General features: G+C 44.6%; 2 protein-coding genes across 2 annotated transcripts in view; both read left to right on the plus strand.

Moving 5' to 3' along the window:
• Positions 1–17403, plus strand: part of LOC109433280 (uncharacterized membrane protein DDB_G0293934) — a 509917-nt gene that overhangs the window by 415466 nt on the left and 77048 nt on the right. The gene's annotated exons all lie outside the window — the stretch shown is intronic.
• Positions 6605–17146, plus strand: LOC115257713 (uncharacterized). The gene is given in 7 exon segments (XM_062857137.1): positions 6605–8693; positions 8758–8867; positions 8924–9706; positions 9764–10902; positions 10905–11914; positions 11979–12088; positions 12145–17146. Coding segments are annotated over 3 exon segments (2436 nt in total). The 5' UTR covers positions 6605–8693; positions 8758–8867; positions 8924–9035; the 3' UTR covers positions 11531–11914; positions 11979–12088; positions 12145–17146.

Here is a 17403-nt window from a genome sequence, read left to right on the forward strand (position 1 = left end):
AATTCAAAATGGCTGTTCAAAATTCAAGATGGCTTCTGTTTAATGACACTTTAGGCTCTAAAACCATGCAATATGGATATATTTGGTAAGATGTCTGGAGTCCAAAAAAATGCGACCAGAATATCAAAGATAGCAGTCTAAAATCCAAGATGGTGGCCTAAAATTCGAGATGGCGGTTGTTTAATAGAACTTAAGGCTCTGAAACCTTGCGATGTGTATTGCTCAAAAATGGTAACCATAATATCCAAGATAGCGTTCTGGAATCAAAGATGGAAGCTCAAATTATAGGATTGCAACTGTTCAATGGAGCTTTAGGTTATATTTGGAATGGGAATCATGTATGGAGTCAAAAAATGGCGACCATAATTTCCAAGATGGTGATCTGGGATCCAAGATGGTGGCCCATTATTATTGATGATTTTTAAATTATGCAATATTGGGTTTGGGAAAGTTGTCCGGAGTTCAAAAACGGCGACCAGAATATGGCGGCCCAAAATCCAAGATGGCAGCTGTATAATGGAGTATAAGGCTTTATGGCGAAGATGTGTGGAATCCATGACGATAATAATATTCAAGATGGTGGTTTAAAATTCAAGATGGTGTCTTAAAATTTAAGATGGCGACTGTTTATTTGAATGATGGGTATTTTTGGTATAGATGAGAAGGTATTCCACTAACACGCCCAGGTTCATCATCATCATGGAGAAGGTGCTTGGAGTCCAAAAATGGCGACTAGAATATCAAAGATGGTGGTCCAAAATCCAAGATGGCGGCTCAAAATTCAAGATGGAGTTTGAGGCTCAAAAATCAAAAGCCAGATAAACGATATGATTTTTGATGTCATGAAATAGATTTTTTAACGGATGAAAGTACGATACTCATCAACATGTCAGTTGAGTTTTGTTGAGATGAGTTTCCAAAAGCACGAAAAAGGTACCATCACCGCTAGGTGGATTAATTAGGTTTTTTCTTGTTAATCTTGTTATAATATTCCAAAATTGGAGCACGTTCGATTAACGTGATAGCGCATAGATTTCTGATGTTTTTTTAAGTTCCTTCCGGAACCCAATTCGGATACCCTTGTGGACAAATGACCAAGCCTCAAGTATTTAGACATACAACAACTCTAATAGTCATTATTTTTGGTTTGAGATCTGAAGAATTAACATCAGTTCAGAAAAGACTTAAAGAGTGTTGCTCACCAGTAGTTCAAAGTAAGATATTAACGCATGGCGTCTGGAGAACGAACGTGGCTTGGGATGGAGAAATATCCAAAGATTTCTTTGTACGCTTTAAACTACGACTCAAAAGGAATTCAGCAACGTCCAAATTTTGTGAAACTACTTTCTGGAGTACGCCTCCAAGACGGAACTTGTGTTGTGCTCATAGAAGAAAATCCACGGAATCAACGGGTATGTTACCATGTGACAAACATTCCGCTAGGAATAGACCTGTGTCTCTAGCGGACTTCTAAAAATCTCCCATTCGAACTACAGTGATCGCCCGACACAAAGTGGAAATGTCACATTTTCTACCATAACATCCTACTCTGAATCCTGATGTTCATAGAATTTCCGCCCACTTTAACGGTTTCTGCTTTCAGAGCGTGTTTATAGGCTCGTAGCGGCTGCCGCGCCACGCCACCGACGATCAGCCCAACATTGTTCCCACTCAGACAGGATATAAATCATCATCTTTATCCTGAGCTGAAAGCTTCCATCCTGCGACCAAAATTTTTCAACAAGTTGAAACCGGATTAGCCGCACACTCCACTTACTGGCGGCCGTTCCGATGACAACGACGACAACCAACAGTCAGTCGGCGGACGGAAGACACTGTAGAACCTTCTTGATTGCTTCCGTTGTCGTCATCGTCGTCATCGTCCTCACCGCAGCTCATAGCATTCTACAATCTACGTCGACCTTATTTATTAATTTCGGACCGCGCGTTCCTACACAGCAGCAGCTTTAGCCAGTTTGGTCACGTTCTTACCGTCTCGGCTTCGCCACCATCACCTCCACCACCACCGCCGCCGACGAAGGAATTTGATGTTCGAGAATAACAACAGGAGAATAAAAAAAAACTGGGACACACGTCCTCGCCGGTCCTCAATTCCCGGAATTGACGGCCCATAAAAATGAGTGCGATACTAGATAAGGCACGGAATGCCACTGAATCTGTGAACAACTGCGCGTGAGATGCGAGGATGAGAATCAGCCCACAGCAGCCGAGCTGAGCCGAGCCGAGCCGGCACAAGCTGTTCCTGTCCTGAGACACGGATGGGTGGGCGTTGTTTGACATGGAATTTCGATACGAGGAGGGAAGGATCCGGACAGCAGGGGAACAAGAAATTTTCCTGCCAATACTTCCGGAACGTTTGAGGTTTATTAACTTTTTGGTAGTGTTGTCACATTTTCATTCTTGCCACTGACTGCCGGTTCGGTTGTGGGGAGTTGGGGTGACGATGGGCTTGGTTGAGTTTTTCAGGATGTTTTGAATGGGTCGTGAGTTACGGTTCTGCAGATAGAGAATAGGGATGTGCTAGTACTCTGGGTATTGTTTCAGTGCTCCAAAACCTCCCAGTAAATGAACACACAGTTCAACTCAAGCCACGCTCCCCTGCGTTGTCTGACATCGCTTTCAAGCAAGATGACAACGCCATACCGTAAGCGCCAACCGCCGTATCTACCAACCCAGCCTGGTTGGTCTACACACCAAAAGAAAACTTTTCACGGAACTTCCTTGCTGCTCGTCTTCCGTTTACTTTTGAGGGCTGAAAGCATTGTCTCCCGAGCGAAAATTTCCCATCCCTGCCAGACCCCGACGCCACTTTCTGCACGTGACTCCACGTCGTCGTCGTCGTCCCGTTTCCCAAATTTATGACGGGCGGTGGCGGGCCGGGAGACGACAGCCATTCCAGCATCCGGCTTCACCACTGACTACTGCAGGCGCAAAGGTCCACACACGTCTGGCTCGTTCGTTTCTTTTTAACATCCAGGGAAAGACGGGGCGGAGGATAACTTTTCTCCAGGCCTGAGAGGCCGCCGGGCCACGCGGAGTGGTGGAAAACTTTTTGATGGCATTTCTTGTGCAGCCAGTCAGCTCGTTGTTGCTCCACCACGCGCGCGTTTCATAATGGAGGCGCCGGACCAGAACCTTAGGCGACGACGACTCCAACTCCAACTCCGACCCCAAGACTACGGGAAGCAAGAACGCGCAAGATGGCGAGACATGGGTGCAAAAATGTATCGGTAATTAAAATTATCTCGCATAAAAACAGGTCCCTGCCTGCTGCACTGCAACCAAAGTCCCGCCGGAATTACGGCTGGTTGCCTGGCGCGCAAAGTTCCGACAGGCACCAAAAAAAGGTGACGTCGGCGGTGGCGGTTGCGGCTGTGGCGCCTGCAGGCGTCTTCTTGGTTAGCCAAATGTTTCCAAAAATTGCCTTCCTCTTTCACGCCTTTTGTTTCGACTTCGTTCGTGCGGCGACAATGACGTCCCGGGGAAGTACTAATTTGGCACAACTGGTTGGGTATTTGGCGTTTTTTTTTTGCTGTGCGAAACCTGGCAGAGCATGACAAATTTATGATACGGCCTTTGAGGTTCTGGCGATGGAACATCGCACTTTTTAATTCCAGGAAGAGGAGAAGGAGGATGAAAATTGCGGAGGTAATTTAGGTGACGTGGGTGACGTTAAGAGGAGGATGATCCAACAGTAAATTAGAAAAATAACAGGTGGTTGAAGTTCGCTTAAAGCGTTTAACCGTTAGGCGTTCGGGACAAACAAAAGGATATGTAGAATGTCATTTGTGAAATTTAGTTGAATGCGATTTTGGAGAAAGGATGGGGACATGGAGATAAAGAAATATGTCGAATAATTATTTAGAAGCATTATATATTCTCCCGATGAGGATTACGATGATGACACAACTATGATCGAGTGGGCAGCTGTCAATTCCACGATAGATTCACCACAGACCTACATCGTAATGCAAGTCAACGATTACCACTCCCACCGAGAACTTTAACCTAAACATCTCGTCGTACATGGCATTCCATAACACCGAAGCCAGGATGAAACCTTGTGGGGCTCCTGAAGTTATGTGAAAGCACTTTCGACCCACCTCCGTGTCGTATACTAGAACTCGATTCTGGAAGTAACTTCCGAGAATCTTGTACAGGTACCCAGGTATCCCCAGACACAGGAGCGCATCGGCAATAGCTGCCCAACTGGTGCTATCGAACGCGTCCCTTACATCTTGATTCACTACTGCACAGTAGCGAATCCCCCTCCTCTCACGCTGGACCGCTATCTCGGCGGTCTTTGTTACCGACAGGGTAGTGTCTACGATCGACCTCCCCTTCCCGAAGCCGAACTGGTTACTCGAGAGACCATTTACACCCTTGGTGTGCCTCAACATTCTGTTGAAGATGATCTTTTCCAGCACGGTGTCGATCAAGCAAATTGGGCTATATGCCGACGGGTTTCGAGTGGTTTCCCCGCCTTTCCCAGGCTCGCCGCTTCTGGGAAAACTCTCTCCTCCAGGCATTTCTACATAGCAGACTTGAACATCCCGAGAACCTCTGCAATAGCTACTTTTAAGGCCAAGTTCGGAACTCCGTCCGGACCTGGAGCCTTACCTAGACTTTGCTAGTTCCACATCGGTGACCCGCTCTTCATCGCCAGCCCCCAGCTGTCCTACCAAAGAAGGCCAAGGACTAGGATCATGACACGGAAAAGCCCCTCGATGATCCTCTCCAACATATCTGGAGACAGCTCTGTAGGACCAGTTACACCTCTTGTCTTGGATTCGCATTGGCACTCTTCCTCAGTTCGCGCTCGCTGCATCCACCGTCTAACCTGTAGATAGGCGCGGTCAGGTCCGCAACCGCTTGAGTCCACCAGTAATCCGGTGGTTTTCCATTTCTAGGGTGCACTTGCCTAGACATAGGCGCATCGCACGCACGCGAGAGTCCCACTACCAACTCGTCACTGCTTAAACCGAGTAGGTTTCGCTCACGGTGGATCGCTTCTTCCCTCCGTCGAAGTATGCTGGGTTCTACCTACGAGGGCTTGGCCTTGGCCTAGTCGCGTCTTCATCTACCCGCTGCCTGCTGTTGTTGTAGCGAACCGCCAGGTGATCGCTGTGAATGTAGCCATCGTCTACCCTCCGTTTCGAACTACTTGTTAGGCCAGGACTACAAAAAGTAACGTCGATAATCGACTCCACTCCGTTCCGACTAAAGGTAGTTTTGGTACCGATATTAGTCAGATCGATATCAAGCATAGCCAGTGCCTCTAGTAGAACCTGATCCTGCTGGTTCGTAAAGCGGTTTCCTTATTCCACGGCTCAGGCATTAAACCCACCCGTTATTACCACCGGCCTTCGTCCTGTCAGCACGGTCGTCATACAGTCCAGCATCTGCGTTAACTGACCAACCACCGCGGAGGCGCATAACAGCTACAGAAGAAGACCTAGTTTATTTTAGCGATTCGATATCCGTCTTCCACTCAGCAACTGCCTAACAAAGCAGCTGCTGGAGTGCGTCACAGTGGTTCAGGTTCAGCATGTGTCCTCGTTCCAGACAGCTATGGTGGCTCGTGCAAGGTCAGTTGGCATACTGACCAACCCACCTTGAATTTCCCTAATTTAACGGACTTATTTGCGTCCGCCACAGGTAGCTGTACCAAAGCTACCTGTGTCCCTGATGGGCGGTTGCCACCTACACCTTGTACTGTTGCCGCAGTGCCCTGACAAGCTCTTGCGCGTCAGTGATCTCATCTCGGTTCTTCACCTTCACAGTCGCCTCCGCTATAGGAGCCCTCACCTCGACACCCTCGCCAAGAATCTTTTCCGACAGACTTTTGTAGGCGGCACCCTGGCGCTTCTTGTTGCGCTTGAGCTCAATGATCATTTCATCCGTACGAGTACGTCTAATACTGCGCACTTCGGCATCCACATCCACGAGCTTGGCGTTGCTTCCATGGTTGCTCCGCATCGCCTTCAAGGCGTCCGAGTACTTGGACTGTTCGGTCTTGATGACGAGCGCATTCATCTTCTCGTGCTTGGCACTTACCTTCCTTCAGCTATTAGGTTCCGTGTCCCTACGCTTCTGCACATCTAGCGGTTTCTTTTTCTTTCTATTCCGCTCAACTATGCACAAAGGGGGTGTTGGAAATAGTACAACGATTTCCTCCAGTGCTTTGTGAGTCCCGAGTTCTGCATGCCGTACATATCAACGTTTGCCATTCTCTCACACTCTAGCAGCTGAACCCAGATGTGATCAGTTGAGAATGTTTACTGGCAGGATCGTTTACAAATATGTGTACAGAAGTGAATTAGTTACCTTTTTTAATTAGTCTTATAAGTGCCGGTATACTTCTATGATACCTTTATGAATTGAGAATTAGGATTAGGAGAAACGCATCTTGGAAGATTTCTAATGTTACTGAAATGTAAGATTGTGCTGATTTCGTTGTAATTTATGTAAATAAATCTTGAATTTCTTGCAGTTTTGAAGCTGCCGATATAGTAAGAGCTGCTGTCAAAAGGTTTCATTCCTTCCAAGAAGTTGCGTCCCTAACAGGGGGGCCTCCCCCTGATCCGTCCTTCTTCGTGGTTGCTGAGAGCCTTACAATAGTCGCAACCTCCTGTTCCATTCAATCCGGGACGGGCCAGCCTTTTAAGACCCACCCTTCCCAGCTTTCCGGGACACCTGACTGGGGCCCGAGTTACCGGCGGCATTACTGCTGGATTTCGGGATAATCTCCGCCTAGCCTAGCGGGCACCGCCTGGTAGCTCCTCACCCGACGGCTGCCTCACGCACTTCTGCGAGTGCTTATCGAAAACAGTCGCATCCGCAAGGTCGTCAGACCCCTGAACTAACGTCCCTGCTGCCCCATCAATTCCCCTGCTTGTGCTGCGTCGATTAACCTTGGTGCGCAATAAGGCGGGTTCTTCTGGTTCTTCAAGCGTCGAATCTACGCGGGTTTTGTTTGCTGGGCATTGTGCGACTTTCACCGTCTCCTGGCGAGCACGTCCTCAACACAGCTGAATACACCGTAAACTGGAAATATTCGAGGTTCTGTATGGCTTCCAAATAATGTGATGAAATATCCTGGTTTAGAATGCTTACTGTATTTGTTAGCCGATAGAAATTTTGGTAGTCGGTGTCGAGACATAAGCTCTATCCCACAGACCCGAGTGTCTGCTGAGGCCATACGGAGCGCTAGTTCATCACATAGTTGCTGTCGTTATACATTCGCTGTTGATACAAGCGCAGTAGGCAGGCTTGATAATAATTCTCCTCAACATCAAAAGAGTTTTGCAACATGCTCTAGAGCAGTGTTTCCCAAACTTTTAGGAGGTTTCGCCCCCTTGGAGCTTGCGAAAAACATTTTCGCCCCCCTAAGTGAGATTTATTTTTCTATGATAAAAGTCTGAACATTTGCTAAGCGGAAGCCTTTGAAAGCCCACTATTTGACGCTACTGTGGCAAACTGGTAATTAATTTATCTCAATTATTTAGTATCGCTTTCATATTCATTGAGTTCTTTTCCAAATGCATTGGTTGTCTGAGAAAAAAACTGCATGTAAAAACGAACGCTCGTTTGCCTCAACCAGATGTTTTACCAGTGGTCTAAAAGTGGTTCTCCAACACCCGAGATGTTTGGTCACAAGTACTCAAATAAGACTGGTGGGAAATTGAAGAAAACAACTGAGGGGGTTAAGTGACAAAAGACACTTTCGAGTAATTTATTATAATTTTTCCAAACATCGTAGAAACAATCTTAAAAAAATTCATAAAAGATTGAAATCTGAAGAATTTTATGATTTGCTCAGCTCTTAATCGATAAAATGGTCATTTACACCCCTTTGATTCTGGGCCCTCAATTACAAAATTATCATTTATGCAAAAAGTGCAACTCATGAATGTATTGGTGTATTTTTGAATGTAGTCAGCTTTGCTTAGTAATTTAAAATAAAATGCATTGACAAGCTTCCTATAAATTAGAGAACTTTTTTATGTCAAATAAGCAGACATGCATTACATCAAAATAGCTTCTAGCAATAAGTTACGTTAAGAATTCCTTAGGGTAGCTTCTCTGAAATATTTATAAACAATGTGAGACGACTTTCATCCGAAAAGTGTTCTAAGATTAATCTTAAACTTCATGTTTTATGCGAGGTATGCACTTCAAACGGAGTCGCTCAAGTAATTTTCGTTCAGTGCATTATTTTTCCGTGACCGGAATGGTCAAGAAATTTAACACAGCAAGCCCCATTTGATTTGACGTTTCGTTTCAGCTCCGTACTATGATCCGGAATAAAGCATCGCTGTATTATTTCTTGAGCGATTCCTTGCCTGAATTTTCCACGCATTGAGATAGGCCAAGAAATTTCTTGCGATCATCGTACTACCCATTAGGTTGAAATTTTCATGAAAAACAAACCGCATGATAAAAAAAACTTTTAATCACGTTGTTGCCGCTGGGAACACTGCTCTTCCTTTAAGCGGTACAGAACTTCGAGCGATGACAGCGTCGGCGCGTGACAGTAGATTATTTGTGTAGAATAGAGTAGCAAGAAGGTCTGAAACCATGATTATTAGTTATTCTATTGAAATTCATTGAATCAATTGTTCTACTTAAATCTAATTGTTTGATTATTCCACCTTAAACTAATTGGTGAAGTGAGCTATGCAGTTAGGAATTATTTGTAAAACTATGATATTAATCTAAATCAACTACTTACAGTGCCTAAGATCTACGAACATGCAATGCTAAAGTTAAACTTATCTAAAACATAAAATACTTGTTGCTTGGGAAGGCGAAATCATTGTTAACTAAGTAGAAGCACCGAAAGTGTAAGTAAAATGAATTATTGTATGCTAATTGAATAAAAATGAATAAACATTTGCAGTTTAAAGCTGCACCTAACCGCAAACTTCATGGCGACCCTTTGTGCTGCTGAGAACACGGTGACGAACTGGATTTCATAACCCTTCCCCCGCTAACATTCTTTAAAACTTTCGATGGCAAACCTACTACCATTGCCGAAAGTAGCAGCAACGGGAAGCAGCGATACCAACCCGCGCCCCGAATTGTACCACAACATGCCAGGCACTGGCCGCAGTTGTCCGTCATTGAATAAGAGTTCACTAATCAGCAGGGAATCTGCTCGTTTGGCTCTACGATTAAAGCAAATACACGAAGAGCGCGCTATTCAGCAGCGCGCAATTGAAATAGAAAGGCGCGCCTTTGCCCTTGAGCGCAAAATCCTGGAAGAAAAATATAAATTGTTGGAGCAGCAGATTCGGATGAAATCAGCTGCCCGCAAACGCACCAATGCCAGCGAATCATCAGCCGATGGTTTCTCTTTGTCAACACCAGCACATACAGCGAGTGATACTACGATGCATCGGGAACCACAATTTGAAAAATTTACGATACAACCGAAAGGAATAGAATCCTCACCAGATCGATTGCAAGTGCTTGGGACTCAGCAGCTTATTTCCAGCGCGTTTCCCAAAGCAGATTTGAGAAAACAACATCTGATCGCAGACAGCAGTGAAAGATGGGACGAGACTATCTGCATCTCTCGTTCGCCGTATGAAACACCATCAAGCTCCGAGTTCAACTCTGAAGATACGGCAGGCCGACTTCAAGAGCTATATCACGAGACTGGTCAGCACCAGACACAGATGTACGTTTCTATTCAAGCACAAGTTTGTGTGAAGAAGAACTCGAACAATATTCATAGAAAGGACCAGACTATCACCAATAATTTGCGAAGACTCAACAACATCAACAGTCAGCAGCGTATACTGATACCAATGCCCACACTTCAACTACATCAGTACGAAGAAACGTACAAAACCCTCACCATAGTGTGCGCTTTAAAGGAACTCACGGTTAGAGAGCGAGAGCGAAACGAGTATGGACCAACGTTGAGTGAGATACTATTGTTTCGTATGCCTTTTTACCTGGACACAGGTCAGAAGTTAGGAAAAATACGAAGCGCTCAGAATTGGATAAACAACATCGAGGCAATACTCACTCTGTTTTGTGCAAAAAAGATCGACCTCTTGGTAGCTGTGAGACACGATCTCGGAAGCAGTTTGTTGTCGTACGTTTTCGTCGAAGGTCAGAACGCGATGATCAATAGTTTGGTATCGAACGTACCTTTTCCGAACCTCGCCAAGTTGTCGATATTACGTGGATTTTTCGCATACACGTCCGCGAAGCAGTTTTGTGATCAACAAGAACTCCAGACCATGACTTCAACGATATTGACTACAGAGTATGCATCAGAAGGCTGCATCACAAAACATTTGTCAAACGCATCTAGCAGTGCAATCCCTACTGCACTTGAGCAGGATAAATCATCGTCGTCGTCGAAATTTTCCCGCAACACCAATCATTTCTTGCTGGTGTCCTGCTGGGACTTTAGCGTCCGATCGCACGACGTTGTAAACAACGTCCTGCGCCAGAAGTACTATCACGACGCGCCGTTTTTGGATTGCCCTTTTTACTATTCGGTCCATACGGTCAGCGCCGGTTTGGACAACCTAGTTGAACTGTCCGATTTGAACGAATACGCCGAGAGCTTTGTCGGAAGTCACGACGCTGGAGTGGTGATGGCTACATCGGAGCGGAAGGATCTGAGCTCGTATTTACCCAGCATAGGTCAGCATCTAACCCAGAGGGAATTCACGCCCAAGCTCCAGATCCATGCTATCCGGTGCTCCCCGAATGTGAAGCGGTACATGATAAGTTGGACCGAGGGTCGGGTGGCTGGGGTGTATCTCGACGTGGAAGTGCAAAAGAAGAAAGTCGCCTTCAAGTGCCACCGCTCTAAGGAGAACAACATCGAGCTGATCTGCACAGTCAATGCGGTCAGTTAAACAACGTATACAACACATTCGATACCGGTGGTTCCGATTGGTATGGAAACGATCTTGGAGGACAAGCATCATCGAGAGATTCCCAACTGGTTTGCGCTACCTCGAACCAAGGAGTTTGCTCTCACGTCCCACGGAGACAGGTGGAACACAATGCTATCCTGAAAAGCTTGAAGAAGAGAAATAAGGATGAGGACTACGGGTTGATAACGTTTTACAAAGCTGCGAAGGCCAAGTTCATGCACCAACCGCCGTTATTAAGAGGAATAGAACTTGAAAAGCTGTCGCCGTCATCAGAGAAAGTGGAACCTTCTAAAGAAACTTGGGACAGTGGCGGAAATTACTTTGAAATGGAGGATAAATCTTTGATGCTCAACTGTAAGCCTTCACGGACTAGCGCGGCGCCCTTCTTCGGTCAACTTTTGCTACATGTCCAAAGTTATTACAGGAGTTCGAACGGCGATATTTCAGATTGCCGAGATAACAGTGCAAGTGAACGGTATTGTGAAGAATATGATGTCCTTGAACTAGTGAGTGAATTTTCCGCGAAGGCTATACGTGTCAACGGATTATCCGGGATAAATCAAGCACAGTCGCCAAAGTTAGTTGATAGGCAGACGTCTTAATAGGTCGTAATCGGAGTTATGATTGAAATCCTGGTAACTACAAACTTGTGGGCCTTATTCAGTGAAACAACCATGCACATTTGACATCGACAACGAGAAAACTAAGTGGTATGATATTTGGTAAAACTGGAACCACTAGCTTGCAACTGGTGGCCAGTGTTACGGGGGGGAGCATGTTGCCGCTGGGAACACTGCTCTTCCTTTAAGCGGTACAGAACTTCGAGCGATGACAGCGTCGGCGCGTGACAGTAGATTATTTGTGTAGAATAGAGTAGCAAGAAGGTCTGAAACCATGATTATTAGTTATTCTATTGAAATTCATTGAATCAATTGTTCTACTTAAATCTAATTGTTTGATTATTCCACCTTAAACTAATTGGTGAAGTGAGCTATGCAGTTAGGAATTATTTGTAAAACTATGATATTAATCTAAATCAACTACTTACAGTGCCTAAGATCTACGAACATGCAATGCTAAAGTTAAACTTATCTAAAACATAAAATACTTGTTGCTTGGGAAGGCGAAATCATTGTTAACTAAGTAGAAGCACCGAAAGTGTAAGTAAAATGAATTATTGTATGCTAATTGAATAAAAATGAATAAACATTTGCAGTTTAAAGCTGCACCTAACCGCAAACTTCATGGCGACCCTTTGTGCTGCTGAGAACACGGTGACGAACTGGATTTCATAACCCTTCCCCCGCTAACACACGTAAAAATAAACCCTGTTCCTTTCATATTTTTTACAGAAATTTCTTATTGATTAGATCTCCAAAATCACTAGAAATTCTTTGGGAAATTCATGTAGCAATCGTCTGTTTTTTTTAGAATTATGCCAAAATGTCCACATAAACATAGAAAATTTGGTTCATTCAATCGATTTCGAAACAGACATTTTTCAAAAATCCTAGAAACAAAAAATCTTGAAATGTTAGGGAGTTTTAATGATTCAGTTTACCTTCAATACAACACAATTCATTGTGTTGATATTCCTCAATTATTCAAAAAAAAATCGCCCCCCTTTTTAGTATTTTCGCCCCCCAATTTTTGTTTTTCAAATTTTCGCCCCCTTCGACCTGATTTTCGCCCCCAAGGGGGCGATTTCGCCCACTTTGGGAATCACCGCTCTAGAGCGATGTTTTGCTTCTGCCTCGTTGCGAGCGAGGGAGCGAACGAACCCCAAACAGAGAGGCAATAAAAAATGAGCGAGGAAGAGGGGAACGAAAAAAGAGCCGATGATGATATCGGATAAAAGATTGTGATTTTTGCCTCGAGAGTCTTTCTTTGTATGGGAGTGGAACTCGCGAGAGTTTTTTGAGTGTAAGTGGACGTGAGAAACACAACAAGCAATAATGAGTGCTGGACGAACTCCTCACTGCGCGGCAAACTCACGCTCGGTGCTGTTGAGGATTTGCGTTTTGATTTCTGAGTTTTATTTTTTCTCCTCAGAAAATTGGGGACTACGAAGGTTGATGAGCCGGGAAGCACTCTTTCTTCCTACGGGGTTTCTTATGGGAGTATGAGTGAAAAAAAGCAAAAAAGCCTCCCTCCTCCACTTTCTCACAGAAAACCGCAAACAAAATCATCACCTTCGTAGTCCCCAATTGGCGAAATCGCTTCCTCATTTTCTCGCGAGGGAGTTTCTGTCAAGCCTGGCAGTAGGTGCGATCGAATCACGGTTCTCACTTGCCTAACAGTACTCATCCTCTTCCAATTCCTCTGCGCTGACAGCTTGATGTACTGTACTTCTACAGCGGTAAGCATATCATGATACACAATTACTCGCTGTCATGTACACAGCTTGTACGAAACGAGGAAATTTCTCGTTGAACCTTTGCAGCATTCGTGAACTGCCAGATTGTCCGTCTACAGTCTCGTTCAGACGTGCCAGCTTCTAAGGTGAGTGACTGACGTCGATCAGCCACAGCAACATTGACAGGATACTGATCCTTGGCTTTGGTGATTGTTATTGTTGATGCTTACATCTCTGGCCATTAGTTCATTTTATAAGTGTAGCAACGAGATCACGCTGTTGACAAGCACACACTCACATGTTCGAGGCATGTGAGTTTGCGACTGATAGTTGTGCAACTATAGTATTTATACTGAGTTTACAAGGTTTCCTAGACAGAAGTTCATCTTACGAGAGTAAGCTCTTGCATAGTCTAGTGGGTTTCTTTCCTTTGGCGAACTACTTCGAAGCATCATTGCTTATACAACGTTTTGTTGTTCTTATATCTTTTTATTTGAAATAGCTGCCAATAAAGCATCCCAAGCAGGGATGAGAAATGTATTGAAAAAAAAAAAAACAATTACCGGCTGTACATTTGACATTTTTGCTCACGAACATCACAGGCCCAGCCAAACTCAAACTGTTCGAAAAATAAATGTCATAACATTTTTTTTTCCTGCAGCCTTATTCCTCGAAACGGTTTCCAAGCGTGAGAGCGCCAGTACTCGAGCACAACGACGACAGAAATTTCTGTCTCTCCCATTTTCGCATTTTTCTGCGTTTGAAACCGCTTCGAGGCAAACTTCTATACATGCATCACAAAGCTAGAAGTGTGCTCTAGCTATTTGTGCAACTCGATTTAAATTATTTGTTAAAACAAGTGAGTAATTTGCGGTTGAAAATATTTGACATTTTTCGCAATCACCCGCCTCAGCATGACTGCTCATAAATATTTTCGTGGGGAAGCAAAAACCATCAAGCGTCTGCCTGACTGCCGTCGGCGCGGCGTCTGATGGTATTGGTGCTGTCGTTGTTTTGTTTTTATTTTACTGCCAGTATCGATAAACGGTAAACAGAAAAAAGTCTCATTCTCATGCCTGATCCCAAGTTTAGTTGCAGTGCTGTTGATTTACCATGTGGTGATATTGTATGTTGCTTTCACAACAAAACGCGCTGCCAACTTCTAGTCGGCATTTCTAAATCATCGTGGCGAATCGGCAACCACATCTGCTGCTGTTTGTGTTAGTGAGATTGGCGAAACGTCAGACTCCCGCCCGCTGATTGGCTGGCGACGACTCTAGCGATGGTTTCACTCGCGACCACGCAGTTCATCCTGTCTACGGATAACGCTCTCTCTTCGCCCGTAATCTCAGAGAGATTGATTCTCTCGCAACCCGCCCGAAGCGCACTCAGCAACTGTCATAGCTGAAAAGAAGCGAAGGGAAGCGTGGAATCCACAAAATGCATGTCATTCCAGGCGTGACATGCTAGCTGGTTCGTGCAAGCTTGATTGTCTCGTGCTCGTGATGGTCCTGATTATCCACTTCTCCTGCGTTGAAAGCCGCCTTTTTACGGGATTTGCATGCATTCCTGCATTCTTTTTCCTCATCGTCGTTTACAGTTACTCCCAGTTCCAGTGGATCTTGCTTAGGTTTTGGGATTATTTGGTTTTCGCCAGATAATGAACTCAGCTGTAGTTAGCTGGTTGAAAAGTTCGCACCATTAAATTCTATGGGATCCTAATGATGGTCTGTTGTCGATCACACATGCTCGAGGCATGACACACGAGTGCGCCACTGCAAGTTGCACGAACCGAGTTTCACAAAGTTTCCATGATAGAATTCCCCCTTACGAAAATAAGATTAGTTTCTGTTTCAAAAAAGATGATTTAGTGAAAGTGTGTTATTTAGTTCAACCTTAGATTTCAGTTATTTCTAAGAAACGCATAAAAACGACAATTCGTCGACAGTTCAGATGCAACGAGCAGTCTTCCAATTTACCTCACTGATGATGACAACTTTAAAGCGGCACTCTTATTCCCATTCAAATCAAAACCATGTGTTGTTTTGTTTGAGAAGAGCGGGCAAAAAACAGTCCCCGCAGGCTGGGGATTCCACAGGAATTTGTCGTAGGAGTAGGACAAATAAGCTGACGCAAAAAGAGAAATGAATACCGGGAAAAACGAGCGCTGAGCGATCTACCTAGCAACCGTTGATGGCTTGTGTCTTTTCTTAACGTCATGCAATTATTTAGTTACTTTGGTTTTGTAAGTAATTAAAACAAGGGACTTCATTTCACCAGTTAGCCTTGTGGCTAAGGCTATGGATCGCCAATTTATTGACGGCGGGTTCGATTCCCGTTCCAGTCGGGAAAATTTTCTCGACTCCCATCTTTTTCTTCTTTATGGCTCTACGTCCCCACTGGAACTTGGCCTGCCTCGCTTCAACCAAGTGTTCCTTGAGCATTTTCCACAGTTATTAATTGAATGGCTTTCTTTGCCTGCTTGCATGAATTTGAATGTTGTGAGGCAAGTACAATGATACACTATGCCCAGGGAGTCGAGAAATCTTTCCCGAATGGAACAGGAATCGAACCCGCCGTCTCCGGATTGGCGATCCATAGCCTTAACCACTAGGCTAACTGGAGACTCCTGGACATATAGTGTATCATTGTACTTGCCACACAACATACAAATTCATATGGCAGGCAAAGAGAGCCCGTCAATTAATAACTGATTAAGTGCTTTTAAGAACATTAAGTTGAAGAGAGGCAGGCTAAGTTCCAATGCAAACGTCGAGCCATAAAGAGGAAGAAGAAGAAGAAGACTTCTATTCACAGTTCGGTTTTCTGATAAAACATAACCTTTCACTGTAATACCAGTACTACAAACACACCAGAAGAAAAAACTTCGAAACAGATGACAGGACACACGAGACATTTCGTAGGAGTTTCTTTGCTGGTTTCGTAGAGCAACAAAAAAAGTTTCCTCGATCTTCTTCGGTGACATATGTTTCGAGCAAGCCGAGTTTCGCTTTCGCATTCAGCAACAAACGGCGAGGACGCAGACACACGGTATAAGGAGCATCCAACAACGGATTTATCTGGTCTTGGCGGCAGGACTGTTTTGTCTGCTTTGCTCAAGAATGTAATGTGTGTCATCTAGACCGTCAGCCAGCCAGCCAGCCATCATCGCAGAAACAGTGATGGAAGGGCGGGCGGGCGTGCCCGCCTAGCACTGACTACCGAATGGAGCGTAAAATTCTATGTTTCCCTGACGCTCCAGTGGGCTTTGTGTTAGTGGGAAAAGTTTGTGTTTTGTCAACACAAACGGGAAAGCTGGGGGAAAATTTGTGGGATGATACGTGGTATGGTAATTTCGTAGGCGAACTTGAGTTAGCACAGCAGGGAGGCTGGCAAATTCTTTTACGAGAAAGTTTACTGTTTATGGAGTTGCTTGGAATTTGATGGTATAATTCGCGAAACATGTTGATTAATTGAGAAAGGGACAACGTATATCCTTGTGAATCTCGTTGAGATGAGCAACTTTTCTCGGTACAAATCTATCAATGTATTTTGACGCTTCAAAACAGACAATTGAAATTGCTAAATATCAAGGAATGAGATCAGTGATAATATTTTTTATAGCAACAATGATAGTGATGGTCATGATAGTGATAAAGATAGTCGTAGAGATAGTTATAGTGATGCTCACAGAGAGAAACAGTAGCAGTGGTAAATATGGTCATACCGAAATCGTTGGTGATATCGATGATGATAAGTGCTAGTGATAATGATATCCAGTGACAAGCTATTAGAAATTTCGTTAAAACTGAAAGAATTACCTGTAAAATTTTACAAGCACATGGCTCATCAACATACCTTTCGTCACATCAGCAGTCAACCTGGTCCACTCCTTCAGCACAAGTTTCGCTCGCACCTCTTCCATTCACTCAACGACTACGGACAAGAAGCAGTCAGGCCTGGCTGGGCTGGAGGGCTTGTATGCATACGATTATTAGATAGATTGGCGATAACGCGCGTGATTGGCTGTATCGAGTTGGCAAAGGCAGACGTCTACTCCTAACATCGCATCTGTCGCAGCTGTTGATAATAGCTCGTCGTCCTCACCGGAGGAAGACG

Source organism: Aedes albopictus, chromosome 3 (assembly GCF_035046485.1).
Source record: "Aedes albopictus strain Foshan chromosome 3, AalbF5, whole genome shotgun sequence".
In the NCBI taxonomy this organism is placed as follows: domain Eukaryota; kingdom Metazoa; phylum Arthropoda; class Insecta; order Diptera; family Culicidae; genus Aedes; species Aedes albopictus.